We start from the raw sequence: 16,227 nt of genomic DNA, 5'->3' as shown, positions 1-16,227 counted from the left end.
CTGCCATGGCCTGAGGGAAGAGTAACAGCACGAGGTTTGTCCTTGGGAGCCGAGTGGCAGAGGACATGTCCAGGACGCCCAGCAGCTGTGCCCAGTGCACGGCCACCAAGGGCAGGGACAGCCCCCTGGGCCTCCTGGGCACAGGGACTGCCTCGGGGCCAGCACCCCAAAGGCCTTCCTCCAAAGGATGTTAGGTGAGGGGTGGAGGGCGGGGCTGTGCATGGGGGCCCTGTCACCCCCATGTCACAGTGCCACCACCCGGCAACGCAGCAGTCACAATGCCCCGGGGCAGGATAAAAGGCAGCGTCTCCTGTGCCCCGCTGCCAGAGTTGGCCCAGGGGCAGCCTGAAGACATCTGAGAGGAAGTCCTTGAGGAGTCGGTGGAATTACTTGGTGGGGGCTGAAGAAGGAAGTCAGAAGTCTCAGATGAAGCTGCTGGAGATGAGAAGAACCACCAGCCCCTGGAGGTGCCTGAAGCTATCAAGCTTTTTCAGCTGGATAGCAGTGGCCAGACCAAGGGAATGCCTTCTTGAGGAGCACTGCAGAGCTCGCTGTCCTCATCCTCCATGGAGCCAGGGGCAGCAGCCGTAAGAAATGGGATGCAGAGATGTTGCAAGGGGTCCCAGCGCTTTGGAGCACCCACTGGTGCCCTGCCAGGCACAGGAAGGATTCTTGGCCCCAAGGTCGATCAGGCCAGGGGCACTGGGCCACTCTCACCAGCCCCTGAGATGGCTCCAGGTTAAGGGAGAATAGGGTTTGGGCATCTCTTGGGAGGCGTGACCAGCCTGTGGGACGAGGAGGCAGGTCTTGCTCACATGCTCAGGGAACAGCCGATCGCCAGCACTGGGGTCAGGAAGGAATTTTCCCCCGGGGCAGATTGGCCCTGGTCCCCGGGGGTTTTTTGCCTTCCTCTGCAGCATTGAGCATGACCACTTGTCAGGGCTCCTCTCATCCATTTTGGCTAGGTTACTGCCTGCTGCTCATGCACCACGAAGATGGCCTCTCGTGCCCTGCAGCTGGGGGGAGGAAGGCTTTTTTTTCCCCCCACAGTGGGCTAGCAAGTGTCTCTGGGGGTTTTTTGCCTTCCTTTGCAGCACTGAGCACACGGCCCCTTGCCAGGGCTCCTTTGGGCCATTTTGGCAAGGTGCCTGCTGCTCCTGCTCCACGAAGGTGGCCCTCGTGCCCCGCATCCGGGGGGAGGAAGCTTTCTAGACTCCCCAGGTGGGCCCCCAGGGTGGCCCCCGGGGCTGCTTCTTGTCCTCTGTAGCATTGAGCACAGCCCCTTGTCAGGGCTCCTCTGAGCCCTTTGGGCTCGGTTCTTGCCTGCTGCTCTTGCACCTCCAAGGCAGCACTCGTGCCCTGGCTCTTTCTGGCTCTCTTGCCCATTGCAAGTTTGGAGCAGGAGCGAGCTCTGCTCTTCCCTTGGCTCCATTTCCCCAGGGGTTCTTGCTCGTGCAAAGCAGCCTGGGCTTGGAAGGGCTCCAGGCTTGCTGCACCACCAGGATCTGCCACTTTCCAGCTCTCCCTGTGTGCAATACAAGCGCAGGGCAGGCATGAGAGCGCTTTTCATGCATCACTGGCCAAGAAGCACAGCGAAAGAGCAAGTTTTGGAATGCAACAATTATGCATATCATCAATACATGTCATACTTTGGAAAATACCCTACAGTACCACACACCTCCTCTTCTTCTTTTGTGTGTGGTTGGTTGTGATCCTCATTCTTCACGTTCTCACTCTTCAGGAGACAGGGACTGCTTGGCCTGTATTCCTGCTGCTACTTGCTGTAGCTCTGTTTGCCGGACTACAAGCAATGTTTTTTCAAGCTAAACTGAAGAATGCATCAGCCTGTTCCTGGCTACACATGGCTATTGTGTTAATGCTTGTGAGCTCTGAAATGGATTCAGAAAAGTACCATAACATAAAAGACATGAAATAGCATAAAATAAAATCCTGTTTCCACTTGTAACCTTTGTGTTATGTGTCCTTGAAAGCATTTTTAGAGCTGAAAAACCCCTGGCATTTCAGGCAAATAGTATCATCGTTATTCAACTCATTGTGAGTGTACTGAATTGAATTGAATTGAATTGAATCGAATCGAATCGAATCGAATCGAATCGAATAGAATAGAATAGAATAGAATAGTTATGCTATGTTATGCCTTGAGTTCTGCCTGACAAGCCGTGACCTAGGCCTGAGGGCTCCACCCAGGAGAGCAGCTCTCTGCAGTGCCGGTCCCAGGCCCAGCCAGCAGACAGGGGCAGAGACGGGCACACCTACAACGTGGCTCGGGCAGGGACTGAAGGCCCCGGGCTGAGCTGAGACACGTCCCCCGGGGCCCTTGGCAGGAGGCGGTGGGGGTGGCGGTCCCAGGGGAGAGGCCGGTCCCAGCCACTGAGGCCTATGAGCACCCCCAGGACCCTGGCAGAAGTAGCCTTCCAAATGCTTCCAAGCCACGTAAAGAAAAATGTGGTCACTCAGTGATTGTAAATAACACTTCCGGGTACATCAGTAGGCTGTGCTTCCTCACCATACAAAGTGCAGTCTCCTTGGAGAAATGGTTGGTTCATCCTACTTGCACTGAGAAAAAGGAGTCATTCCAGGAGGCAGCAGACATGCCCACAGCAGCCGGCACTGTGAGAGCAACCCTGAGGCACTGCGAGATGTGGCTGAGCTGCTGGGGGACTCCATTTTCACCAATGGTCAAGCCCAGCTGGGAGCACTGCCAGGGCTCTCTCCTGCGCGCAGCCGCCTAACCTCGTAAAACTTCCCCAGCTTTGTGACTTCTTGGGTGTTTCTTCCTCTCGTGCACTTTACATTAACAAGGCACGGATTCAAAAGTTAGCAATGAGGAGGACTGCCCAACCTGCCAGCCAAGAGACGGATGGGATCACGCGCACATGTGCTTGTTCTCATCAGCCTCGCTCCTTCAGAAGTGAGACTAGACCCCACGTGACAAAGCTTCCCCTTTTTATTCAAGATGCCACATGCGATTCACAGAAAAAACAGCAAGACAATAACATTTTCTCAATTAGAAAATTGTGTGTGTGTTTACAGCAGACTGTTTCGTAACCACACGTTAATTAGTGGCTGCTTCCAGCAAAAGCAACCCCCCTGAAACATGATCTATATAGAGCATAAAGAAACAACACCATAATGGCTGTAAACAAAATGTGTCACTGGACTATATACATGGAAAATATTGCACTGTTATTTACTCCTCATCACATACAGTAAATAGCTGCATAGGAAGGGCTGATTTGCAAACCGTACCAGAGCAAACAGTTTGCTGTGTAAGCCACGGTAACGGGGCACGGGTAGGAAGGTACCAGTGTTAAACAGCCAAATAGAGAAAACCCACTGGGTCCCTAAACCAGTTGGTGCCAAAACATACACTGAGGTAGGAGGTGTCTAATGAAGAGAGAGTCAAAACACAGCTAGTCATTTCTGTAAGTGCCAGACAGAAGGCACCTTCCTGTAATTCAATGAGAGATCATCACAGTGAGTATTGCTACTGGAAGTAAGGCTGGACTGGCAACAAATCCACAGTGTCTTTTTGCAAAAAGGGAGACTATTAGGTTGATCGCTCCCTCTCTTGAAGGTGATCCTCCTTACTGCTCTTTTTCTAATCATAACAGTTAACAGATCCCTAGATTGGGTAGTTTTAAAGCGGAGTAAATTTTATCATTCCCAAACAGATGAGGAAACTGGGGAAACAAGAAGGATTTGAGCAAGGTCATTTAGCAAGTCAGCAATAGTAAAAGAACTGTACCTGGCAGCTTATGCCAAAACCTTCTCTTCCACATTTATATTCTCTACCTTCTTATCATAATGATGGTCTGCAGGCTCAGAACAAGGATAAGAAGGGATGTGGGATTTGTTGTTTGCAGATACTCATTAATGGATCGATGGGTTAAAAGTGGTATAGGATTGGAGAAATGGATGAAAAACCCTGTGTAAGCATTGCTTGTTAAAAATAAATCAGGGACCAATGCAAACATGCCAAAATGCATAGAAAGTAAGCTAGTTTTGAAATTAGATCTATTTATATTTGATGAGAGTTACGGCTGTAGTGTGATATGAATGTTTCATTCCACAGTTCTTCCTTAAAACAAAACTTTTTTTTTTTTCTCCAAAAAGCGAGACCTTTCCAAAATCTCTCCAAAGAGCAAGACCTCTAAATGCCACCTGCAAGAAAATCCTGGGTGAAATCATCCAAGTAGTAGCCTGCCCTATGAATATAAAGATAAGAATTCAACAACTGGTGGGACCCTATGAGAAACAGGCAATATATACAGGTAATACTTATTGTCACTGCCAATGATGAGGAAAGAAAACTTCAGAAGTTAAGAGGATGTATGTATTTACGATATTTCCTGTTCCATGCTTTCTATCTAAAAAATGTCTTGGGTTAGATACTTGGGAGTCCTCATGTGAGCATGCTGCTCAGAGGTTTAAATTTTACTTCCAGTGATTGTCCATTCTTGTTCTCGAGCAGGACAGTAACCCATGGAGCACATTGTTTTACTAAGGGAATACAGTGTTTTGAACTCTTTCACATTCCTGTTTGTTCTTTTTCTTACTTACACCCAAGTGGTGGCTGCAGCTGTGCCTGGGGAAACAATCTGCTAAGGTGGCAGCTGTGAAAGAGCACCACGCCATGAACAGCTTGGAGAACCGAAACGGCACAGAAACATGCTACTGCACATTGGCATCTCTATGTGGAGCCACACCATACCACATCTGCTGGCACGGCAACCACTGATGAAAACATCTGTAGTGAAACTTTTTAACTACTTTGCTTGAAGTTGGGGGGGTTTTCTTGGTGATTTCTTGTTGTCTTCCTGCAGACTTACTCTTTTCTTTCACCTACTGTGAATGCCGTTGCGTTGCATATGCACATGCAAGATAGTATCTTGTTCACAATAAGCCATTATTTTGTGTAACTGCTTCATATTACCCTTCCTTCTTCTGACAGTCGTGTGGGACAAAGATGAAGGGATTAAGAAAATGGTTATTGTGGTGAAATAGAGACAGCAGGATTTGGTAGATGGGAAGGGCACAAAACCCCCCTACGCTTGGGTCCACAAAACAGCCTTATTTTTTCTCTTCAGCATCTATGTCCATGTGATAAAAGGCCCAAATTGATTTGCCAATTGAATTAAAATAGCCTGTGAAGAAGCCTGCACTGCAAGCCACAAAACATAAGGTATTTTTTTTAAAAGCTGAAATGTGGTAAAGACCATTAAAAACAACAGTTCATTTGTTCAACCCCAGTGAATGGGTTTAAGTTTGTTAATGTGATGTGTAAAAGTCATGCCATATCTGGAGAAGTCATCTGTTTATGTCCATCTCCCAAACATTAGGCACTGTGAGTGCCTATTTCTAAAGCTGCACATACAAGGAAATAAAAGTGAGGTGGTACTGACTGACCTGGCAATGTAAGGTGGTTTGCCGAGGAACCTGAGCCTGGTAAGTCAGCTGAAAGTTGCACTGGACCTTTAAAAAGAAAGAGTAGTTTCAGCAGAAACGGATGAATGGTAGTCCCACCAGCCATCAAAATGTTTTTTGTAGTGCTGCTACCACGACAAGGTGTTTGTTGTCTTCTTTCTGCCATTTCTTATCCACGGTTTTAGATGAGGCTAACTGGGAAAGTCACCTCACTTCTGGGGACCTTTCCATCTAAAGGAGTCAATATCAAACAAATCTTTCTTTTTTTTATCACTTACTGGATTTGGGTGGAGATACCCGAGTTACTGATTCTGGAAGTTTCACATTCTTAAGTTTTGGACCTATGAACTGTTGCCAGATCTCAGACAACTTTCCCTTCAGCTATCTCCGTGTCCTCACAGAACTGGCAACTGCTAGTTTTATTGCCCGGCTCTGAAGGCAGTTACACAGCACTTACCTTGCATCTGTGGCGGTTCAGCAAGCAGCTGGCATCACATTGGGAACCACTGGTTGGTAACGGCTCCGGACATTTATATCATTGGCTACATGCACCAGAGAAAGGACTCTGATACTGTATTTGCAAGTGGAGGTGAATCACCCAAATCATTAGATGCCTTTTCCAAACCATCTTTTCTCCTTTCTTGCTTATGTGGCAGTCAGTATTTTTGATTTGAAGATCGCAGTCAACTACATCAACACCCTCGATGTCTAACAGAAATTGGCAGCTTGGCTTCATCTCTACTTGTACTGGACTGGAGGTACATGCAAACCAAGCCAGTAAGGTATAAGAATACAAGCAGGTACAGTGGTCAGCACATTGCATGTTCTTCCGGAAATCAATACCAGTGAACCTCCCAGAGAGGAAAGGAATGAATTAAAATTGGAATTTCAGGCAAAAAGCAATGCACAAAGCCTTTCATCTCTGAACTTTACATCCTCCTTAGACAGAATGGTTTGGTCTCTGCCACTCTTTATCACATTTTTTAGCTTCTTTAAGGAAAAGATCAAATAGAAAAACAGTAGCGGTACGGGAAAATTCTGGTCATTACTTGTGTGGTGTGATGACTACTGCACAGACACCATCTGAATCTACCTGTGGAATGAGACACTTTGTAGAAGGTGGCATGTAGAGATGTAGATGAAAGGCTGTGAAAGGAGGTCTATAAGCAATACTGCAGCATGGGACACTAGCCCTGTGGGATCAATATTCATGCTCCAAGTGGCACAGGAAAAAAAAATCACACGAGCAAGTGTTTCAGTGGGCGTGAGTGTGGTGTGCTGTTGTTGGTTTAGATGCTCTTATGGGCTGTGTCTTCAGTCAAAACAGAAAAGGGGAAAGGTGAGGCTGACATGTCTAATCCCCAAACAGGTAGAGATTTACCTCAAGGTCCTTAGATAAGCTATTTGAATTCTCTACCTCAATTTCCCTGTCTTTAGAAATTAGGTAATGCCACTAATGCCTGCTCACAGGGGCAAGCGGTGAGCAATGACTGCTGTCCAAGCAACGTTCCCACTACGCTTAAAAAAGAAGCTGATTCTTACTAGTATTCTGTGGGGAGCTGGGCACTGGAAAGCAAATGGCAAGTGCCATGCCTGGATCAGATGTAGAAAGCACCAGAACGAAATGAACCCTTCTACAACTTTAATTCAAATGGAGCGGAGACCTTATTGTTTTTATTTGGTAATAGGATGAACATACATGGACTCAGTTACAGAAAAACTGGAATGTTGAAAAATGTTTTATACATTTAGAGACCACAAAGCCTCTTCTTTCAAATAAGGAGCTAACAATAAATACATATTGTTTAAAATTATTCTCAGAACAGTTGAGAATACTTGGCATTACATGGCATCATTCATTTCTGTTTTGCATTTTTTTTCCTTATGAGTCTTAACAAACCAAATAGGGTTTTTTTCATTACCCTACCCACCCAGTCCCAGGAGCAAACTTGCATTGAGTTTTGCTTTCAGCATGTATTTTAACTTGTTTTCTACTCCCTGGTGCAAAATAGCATAACGACCTGCCTCTTTCTTCCTTGAAAAATGTTAGAGAACAGGTGTCTGTTATTTATTTCAGTTCAGTTCAAGAAAGACATCTCCATTATCAGTTCTGCTAATATAAACATACTCTAAAGTTTATGTTCAACTTCATACATAGAATTCCCTGCAGAATGCCAGCTGAGAAAAGGTTATTTTACAAGACCGAGATCCTTGAATTTGGTTAATTTCCCCTTATCCTTCCTACCAATAGGTTTAATGTTTCTTAACTTTATTTAGGACCTGTCACTGTAGGGTTGACCACAAAGGCAGTGAAATCTACTGCCACAGATAAGCCACAAAGTCCACCCGTCCTCCCTGCTGAAGGTAGTCAGTGCACTAGGGTATGACTTTGATTGAAGTGCCTACGAGAAGTAGAATCATCAGAACAACGAGACATACAGTCTTATTTAAACACACGCGGAGGAGGTAGCTCCTACCACAGCAAAGGAAGACAGCGCCTCTCTGATGCATCGGCTTTACACAGACCGCCCTGCGCGTAATTAGCTCTATGTGTTTCGGTTATTTAATCTTTGGCCCCAGGCGCTGTGGTGGGACCAGCAGGACTGTGCATGCAACTTCCTTTGATTTCAGTGCAACTAAAAGAGTGTTCAGGCCCTAGGTGTTAATTTCGCTCTAAGCTGATGTTGCAAATGCAATGGCTTTTGTCTATCAGGGAAGGATGGGGGGAGGAGAAAAGGGAAGGGAAATATTCCTGTGAGAATCTGGGCCTGTAGACAACCAGAAGGTCTGGTAAAAACCTAACCAGAACCCTACAATAAAAATAGCAAATATCTAAAAAAATTGCATATAAAAGTGTATAAAAATATCATCCAAGCAAGAAGAAAAGGAAAACGCTCACTCTGTCATTCCACTGCTAGGTTTTGTCACTAGAAAACCCAATGGCCATAAGTAATTCAGTTTGATAGATGCACTCCTATGACCACTGGCAGAGACAACGGGATTACATATATTCCTCCTACCACTGGATAGCTTCTAAAACCAGGGTGTTATGAGTACACAGCAGTCGATACATACGCACTTAGAAGAAATCGAAAAAATACAAAATGCTGAGTGTGCTGTGAGGCTTGTGAGTGAGTGCTGTGGTGCGCTAAGGTATGAGGGTAAATAAATTCACTAAAACCAAGCTTCAGGTCCTCAGCCAGCTTGCCTGGAATTAGCTCCATTTTCTTCTACCTGGTGGTCAAATCACCAGAGCAGGGAGAGCTGATGCCTCGAAGACAGGCATGTGTCCCAGTCCTACGTGGGTACAGATCAGAACACTCTGCGCTTGCTGGGGACCAAAAGGGACATTGCAGCAACGAGAGGGCAGTCTCAGCAAGTGGAAATGCATGGCCAGCATTTCATTTTAACAGAAAATAATGGCATTGGCAGTGGTCACCTGCCCTGCTCCTGCTTTGATCACAGTAATCAGATAGGGAAAGTGTTGTCTGGGATCACAAAACTTGCCTGCCTGTGGAAGCAGGGGGAGCACCACACTAGGATGCACACCTGACACTAAACCGAGACTGGAGCAGACCTGCTCATGTTGTGGGTAACACAAGTCGAAAAACCTCTATACCCACTTCAGAGGGAGCTGAATTTATGCCTTTAAAATGTGAAAGCATGTTTTTTTCCCTCCTTTCTACCTGGCCAGCACTGATGCCTGCTCCCCGGAGCAATTTGCATGGAGTCCGTGCTGCAAGGGCTCCTTCTCATCCTCGGCCAGCGCGTTCCTGCTTTTGAATGCTGATGTTCAGACACTGTGCCAGCACAGCTCTGAGATCAGCACCAGTTCAACACATGTGAAAGCACAGGATTGTTCTGTTGTTTTTAATTATTGGGTGAGGTGATGGATTAAAAAAGAGTAAGAGAAAAGGACTGGATTATGCTGTCATTTGCTGAGTATAAATGGCTAACATATGGTATAGATCATGAGAGGATCATGAGTTTCATTATTATAAAATGAAATGTGAGGAAAAAGGAGCCAATAAGAAATATTTAAGATCATCTCACCAGTTCGTGGAGATAGACTAGTTTATTCTGGTTGAAGCAAAAAAGGTACTGTCCTTTTCAGGTTCCATCATTTCTAATTTGAATAGATTATTGTGCTTTTTAATTAAAAATCACATTTGGGACCCACTGTAAAATTTGCAAGGACCAACAGCAGAAGTATTTGCCTTTAGCTAGGTGAGCTCACAGACCTTCTGATTACAAGCAGCACAGCACTATCAGCTGTCTAGTTTGAAACATTTTTGCTTCCAGACTGAGCTTGTAAGACTTTGGAATACATATGCAAACATTTGCATATTCAAAGAGTAGTTTGCAAAAACACCACCATATACCATTCTTCTCTGGCATAACCAGCTAAAATTTTGGAAAGTTTCTCTCCAACCAAAAAAATTTATGCATGAAGAAAGAAACATCGAGAAAAAGGAATTTGCCTCCATTCACCCATCAGGAACCAGGCTCCCAAATTCCAGATTCATTCTGATGCTAAACATCCTCTGTATTAATTCACAGTGTGTTTACACCAGCTGGAGCTATACAAAAGGCTGCACTTTTAGATAAGCATCAGTCTGCCTAGATTGACTACTCTGAAATACGTTTTCAGTCAAAAATTGCAAAATTTCTTTTTTTAAATCCACCACCTATTTTATCATCAGCAAAAAAAAAAAGTTGGCTTCTGGCATCTATCTTTTTTCTCAAACATGGAAAACATTAGTGACATCCATCATCTTTTTATAATTAAGCATAGAAATCTGACCATATAACTGAAAAAAAATATTGTGTAGTTTGTAAGGAAAGCTGGTTGACTTCAGCATTTTGAGAGGGTGCATCACAGGTTTTTACATTTAAAAAATAAACAAATCCCTTCTTTCATGTGTGAACACTTGCATGTTGTCACAGAAACGCAGGGTTCAAATCACTGATTGAGTGCAGCCCAGAGAACTGTCACCCTTTGAGCCATTTAAATAATGAAGAGATTAAAAACATATTGCTTGCTTTTCTCTTTTTTTAAAATTATAGTGTGTCCAGGAGTTCAAGCACTATGTCACCATGAATCAAAAGGTCTGCTAATTCCCCAAACACCAGTCCCAGCTAAAGGAAAAAACACTGACAGGGATACTTGCAACGGTATCCCTCCCTCCCTATTTTAAGGGGGTAAAGTGCCGGGATTCTCCATCTCAAGTTACACAAGAGTTTCTGGGAAGCAGAAGACGCCTGGTGCTTTTCCAGCAAGGCAGAGCTTTCTGAGAGCACCTTCGGTCCCTGCGCAGAGGCAGAAGAGTGCCGTTTTTATCACACAGCTTCCCAGCCTGTGCCGCCCTCCGTAAGAAGCACTCTGGCACCAGACGACCCCTTTGTGCCTACTGGTGGGTGCTCCCAAATAATTCTGTAGAATTTCAGTGTGAGGCCAATGGTATGGGCCCTATATTTCTGGAATTTCTGGCTTATTCTTTGCTTGTATAGTCTTACTGAGGATGGAAAAGGAAGGCATCTGAAAACATAATTTCTATACATCTGGGGAAAGTTAGGTAAGGATGTAAAAACAGAAATCCTTTCTCACTCTTTATAAACATAGGCCATTAGCTGATGAACACCTAATCCTTTTCCACTTTTCTTTTTTGTTTCCTTTTGTGGAATAAAATAAGAGAAAGCAGTTCTGTATTTTTTTTTAAATTTTTATTATTTTTTTACACAATTGCACAGTGGCTCATCTCTAGTTTAACTGGGAGGTATCTAAACATACCATTCCTTGGCTCACAATGCACTAGCACAATGCTGCAGAGTGTTCCAGGGAGGTGGGGGATGCAGAGTAGGGGAATGTAGGTGTGATCCTGGGAGGGGACCCCATGACAGATGCTGTCATCTGGCCTAGTCTCTTTGTAGGATTTCAATTTCTAGACTTCACTTTATATAATTCCAAGCTAATAGATTTCATGGGGATTTTTTTTACATGACAACAAAAAAAAATCTATAAAATGCTAATAATCCACTGTAGCTTATTCAAATGATTTTAAAAGAGCAGGAGAATGTTAGAGCTATCCCTGACTGCCTGTGTATTGCAAAACATTTTGCTGCATACCTGTGTGCTGAGATCAGTAACTTTGACTATGGCATCTCTTCTAGAATTGCAGCTCTGATCTGTAGTCCCCAAGAGATGGCAAGTCCACCACTTCCCTTATGAGCTCCTGCTGGTGGTGAATAACCCTAACAATCAAGGAAAAACATTTTCCAGCCTGATTTCACACCTTTGTGCCAGTGCATGAGAAACAAGAACTGACCAGCCATGAATTACGCAGTCTGGCTTCACTGTCTGAAAGAGGTCACTCCCAGAAAGAAAGAAAATATATATCAGAAGCAGATGAAGAAAAATATTTAGGTTTTTTAATTATTATTATTATTCTACTGTGCATAATCTAAGGCATCTTTAGTCACTGTACATTAGGTAAGGGTAACTTAGAAAATATTGATTAAATCATCCTGTACCTCTGACCAAACACTTGGTGAGGGTATGTTCCCCCTGACTTCAGGGAGAAGTCTGACTAAGCAGGGACTGAGTCACTGCTGCAGTATTTAGTTCTGCATTACTGATATTTCATCAATGTGCCTTCAAAGAGCCTGGTCAGGGCTGAAAGTCATATTCTACCACTCCTATCAGGGCTGAATGCTGATGGAGAGGGGAAAAGGGGAGGTGGGAAAGTCGGGAAGTGCTACGTGGCAACACAGCCCTCTGCCTGTCACACGACGTGGAGTGTGCTCAGCACTGACTGTGGGGCCACTGTCCTCCCAGCACCCCGCCTTCCTCAGAAAATCTACCCCAGAGCTACCACTGAACCAGAGCTCACAAATGGGAACACTACGTGCCCTTATATTTATTTTATTTAAATGAGCTGGTTCAGTAAAGCCAACTGCAAGTTCTAAGAACTGCAAGAGTTATTTTTTACTACTTCCTTCTGAAAACATGTGACTGAAGCACAACCTTTTCACAGCATGAACCTAATCTAAATGTCTGGCTTTGAACAAACTCAAACTCTGGTGTCCAAAAAAAGAACTCAAAATGTCTCTAGCCTCGATAATCAAAATCCCAGATACAAACACTCCTGAGTGAGAAGGTATTCATGTTTAAATGCAGATTTAGGCTAAGCTCACTGCTGTGATTTTTGCTAGTGTTGTGGGAAGCTCATCCCTGTACATGCACAGTTTAAGCAGGAACAGAGACCCAAGCTCTAATATAGGCTGGCGGTAAAGTCCTGTGCTTTTGAACATGAAAAGGAAACATCAAAGATTTACCCTCCTAAGCCAATGTTTTGTATGTTCTCTACATAGCAAAAAGACATAACAGCAGTCTGATTCCTTGTAAAATACATATACGACTAACACAGCAAGACCTCATCCGAACAAAGAGGAGTGAGGCAAGAAAACAGTCGTGTGTGTATGTATGTGTCTTGATTTCCACACAGACAGGTAAAATTACTGGATCCCTACCACTGGATCTTGTAGATAATGCAGAAAAGCACTTACATACATGTTTGACTTTTCTCATACAAAGATACCTTTCTGAATCAAGGCCTGAGCAAGTTAGTTTTTTAACATTTCTTCTTTAAAATGGGCCAAAATGATGGCTACTTTCCATGTGTCTAACTCCACTGGATGAGATGGTTTTATCCACCAACTCCAGCAGTGTATTTAGGACACACTTTTTCATTTTGGTTTTGTCTGTCTGTACTTCTGCAGCAACATTTTTCCTTTTCTTTGGCCTGTCCTTTCAGTCATTAATGAAAGAAAGACCACACTGAGATGAAAGTAAGAATTGATCCATGTGATTCCCTGCTGCCCTTCTTCTCTTAGATCTTCAGGTCAGACAACGAGAGGTTACTAGTAGCTCGTGAACAAATGTGGGAAACCGCTCATTATCTGTAATCGCAAGTTAAGGCAGGCACGTCAAGCAGTACATTAGTGCATGCTCTCATAGTCTGACAACAAAATTTGCCCCAAGAGAATATCGCTTTCATTGATTATTCCTTTCCTATTACTAACTGCAAAACCAGAACAAAATCAAGGGTCGAGTGAGTCTGCCTGCTGTTTAGAAACAAAAACATTTTGCTATCATTGCATCATCTGACAAAGACATCAAATCCTAACAAATGGTCAAATGACTCTAAAAATTAACCATTCTTATTAATAAAATCTTCTACGGCGAGGGAAAAACTGATGTCAAATTCTGTCTACCAGCAAGTGGAAAAGACTCTCAGGGAAAAGAAAAAGAGTAAAAGTGAAGTATTATCAAGTTGTTTTTTTTGTTGTTGTTGTTATATTCTTTTGCATCATCCTAATGTTGGTTTCACAAGCTCCTCAGCAATACCGGCTTTTGAAGATGACTCTCGTCTATTTGCTCAACCTGTCCAGAAAAATGGAACCATTTGCATCAGGAAATCACCACTTATTTTAACAAAAAACTTCCCAAAACAACAAAAAATGCACACATACATGAACGAACAAACAAAAATAAAACTGACCCAAAAAGCCAAGACCCCCACCCTAGAACCCAGAGTCATTAGCTGTGAAGTAGCCAGTGGGAGGAGGAGTGTTTTGAAAGTTGTTTAACACCTTCCCCAGAAACTGCTCTTTGCGGAAGGAGGAGGAGAACAGGAATGAAGAAGCTCAGCTAAAATGATGAAAGAAATTTGCAGTCTCTTTTTTTATATATTTTTACTCTTCCACATCTGGAAAAAAAAAAAGAGAAAGAAAAGTGTCAAAAGCTGCCTTTCTCCCCTTTGTCCAAGGAGCAGGTAATCTGGGAAAGAAAAAGAAGGGTATCAGTTTAGACAGCCTCATTTCCTCCAAGCAGTGCAGCTTTGCTTAACTGTTGAAAGGCTGCAAGGTGAGATGCACCAAAGCAATACCTCTTATTGGCTCAACTGGAAATATCATTCTGCCTACACAAAGTGAAATCAATTGCTCTCTGGCTAATCCAGTGGGAATTCAACCTTTGGCATCAATGGGATCATGTAAGAGAATCCAGCAAGCTTAGATCAAGAGATCCCATTAGGTTTCTTTGCAGTAGGGCTCTCTGATCACCCTTGCTCACTAGCTCTTCCAGTACCTTTTTGCTCATGCAAGCAACAATATTGTACATGTGATTTGAGGTGAAGAAGAGAAAATGCTCCAAACACAAAAGAGCGCCACCTTTTAAAAGCTCCTCTCTCCCAAAGAGCTTGCAATGAAAAGCACAGACTTACGTATGGATAGGTGCCTGAGATCTAACAAAATATGTGCATTTTCCAATCTGCTTGACTCCTCTGTCAAATATTTATAATCCCTTGGCCTCAAAATTAGGCTACTTTTGACTAACATTACCCTGAATGTACAAACATAACTGTTTTCTATGTAGTTATACTACAAGTGAATCTTCAGAATGAACAGATCTCCTTGAGGAAGAAATGTAGGCACAAAACCTTTTTCTTTATTTCTAGTGAAAGAGGACACTCTATCCAACCCTCCTCAGACCCTCCTCCAGAAACCCTCTGGAAAAGATTCAAACAGGAACATGAATATTTTACTCTATATTGTCCATCCCAACCAGTTATCTGAATACACTTGGCATTCTGCTTAACTACTGTTATTCTGACAAAGCTTATGTCAGCAGAGTTTGAAAGTGCATTTGAAAGGATCTCTCAACCAAGGAGATGCAGCCCAAGAAGAGATGAATTTACCTGTAAGGCTGGGCATGCCTCAGAAGGGGTGATTACATCAGAATCTCTTTGGGTCCCTTCAGAAAACCAGTTTCTTTTGCCTTCAGCAATATATTGCCTTTTTTTTTTTTTTAAAGTAGTTTTTGGGAAAAGTTAAAAAAAGGACTGGCAAAACAAAGATCTAAGGCTTTGCTACTGGATTGCATTATCTCTGATGAATGCATAGCAGTGGCTGCACAGATCTGTTAGTGACTTGGCATCATTTTCTTCTACTGTGTAGTTAGCAGGGGGACTTTTCCTTTCAGGATGGTCCCCTGTAAATTGCTACAATATCTTGTTCACTGATGCAATTCTAAGATGCTGTTGTAAAGAATTAGGCTTTCAGCATTTCATTGGATTTATTTAGACTGAATTGTCACATTCCCAGAACTACTGACAGCATAATCTACAATGGGCAATAGTAAGAGGCATTAACAATAGTACTACACTTCCTTGATGTCTCCTATCTAAAAAGTTCAGCCTGATTTATTGTCATTAGCAGGATCATAACAATCCTGTGAGATGTATCATTAGCCAGCCACATTTTAAAGAGAAAATACTGACCCAGAAGGAAAGGTAATCATTTGGGACACATCCATTAACTGGACTAAATGACATCTTTCAGCAGTCATTATTTCTGAATCTCTTAAATGATATGCTGAAGCACACCGGGAATCTGAAACAGAGCTCGAAGTATCCCCCAACATGATCTCCCCTTCCTATGCCATCCATTCTCACAGGACTTTTAACTCCTCCCATCCCTGTTAGTGAAACAAGGGAAAATGCAATGTTTTTTCCCAGACTCTGGAAGTTCCCTGCAGAGAACTGAGTCATGTATTGCTTTTTGCTTCTGTTAGCCACATCATCAGCTCCAATGAGAACATTCCAGTACAGCATTTGCTTTAAATTGTTTTTCTACTTGGTGGAGCAGATGTGTTGGTTTCCTAGTGAATTTCCCTTTGGATACAATACAGCTTCCCTACAACTACCTTAACCTTGGATG

At 43.5% G+C, this 16,227-nt stretch overlaps 1 protein-coding gene across 2 annotated transcripts in view; it reads right to left on the bottom strand.

Annotated features, from left to right (window-relative positions):
* The window catches only part of PDE1C (phosphodiesterase 1C), a 339,787-nt gene that overhangs the window by 10,957 nt on the left and 312,603 nt on the right, over positions 1-16,227 (bottom strand). Inside the window, exon 18 of one of the 2 annotated variants that reach the window (XM_075704880.1) lies at positions 5,431-5,496. The exons of the other annotated variant lie outside the window; for it this stretch is intronic. Coding sequence (XP_075560995.1) covers positions 5,431-5,496 — 66 coding nt within the window. The remainder of the gene's footprint in view (positions 1-5,430; positions 5,497-16,227) is intronic. 2 annotated transcript variants of the gene reach the window in all.

Source organism: Pelecanus crispus, chromosome 2 (genome assembly GCF_030463565.1).
Source record: "Pelecanus crispus isolate bPelCri1 chromosome 2, bPelCri1.pri, whole genome shotgun sequence".
Lineage (NCBI taxonomy): Eukaryota > Metazoa > Chordata > Aves > Pelecaniformes > Pelecanidae > Pelecanus > Pelecanus crispus.
The sequence above is the reverse complement of the archived record's forward strand: the minus strand, read 5'-3'. Positions and strand labels throughout refer to the sequence as shown.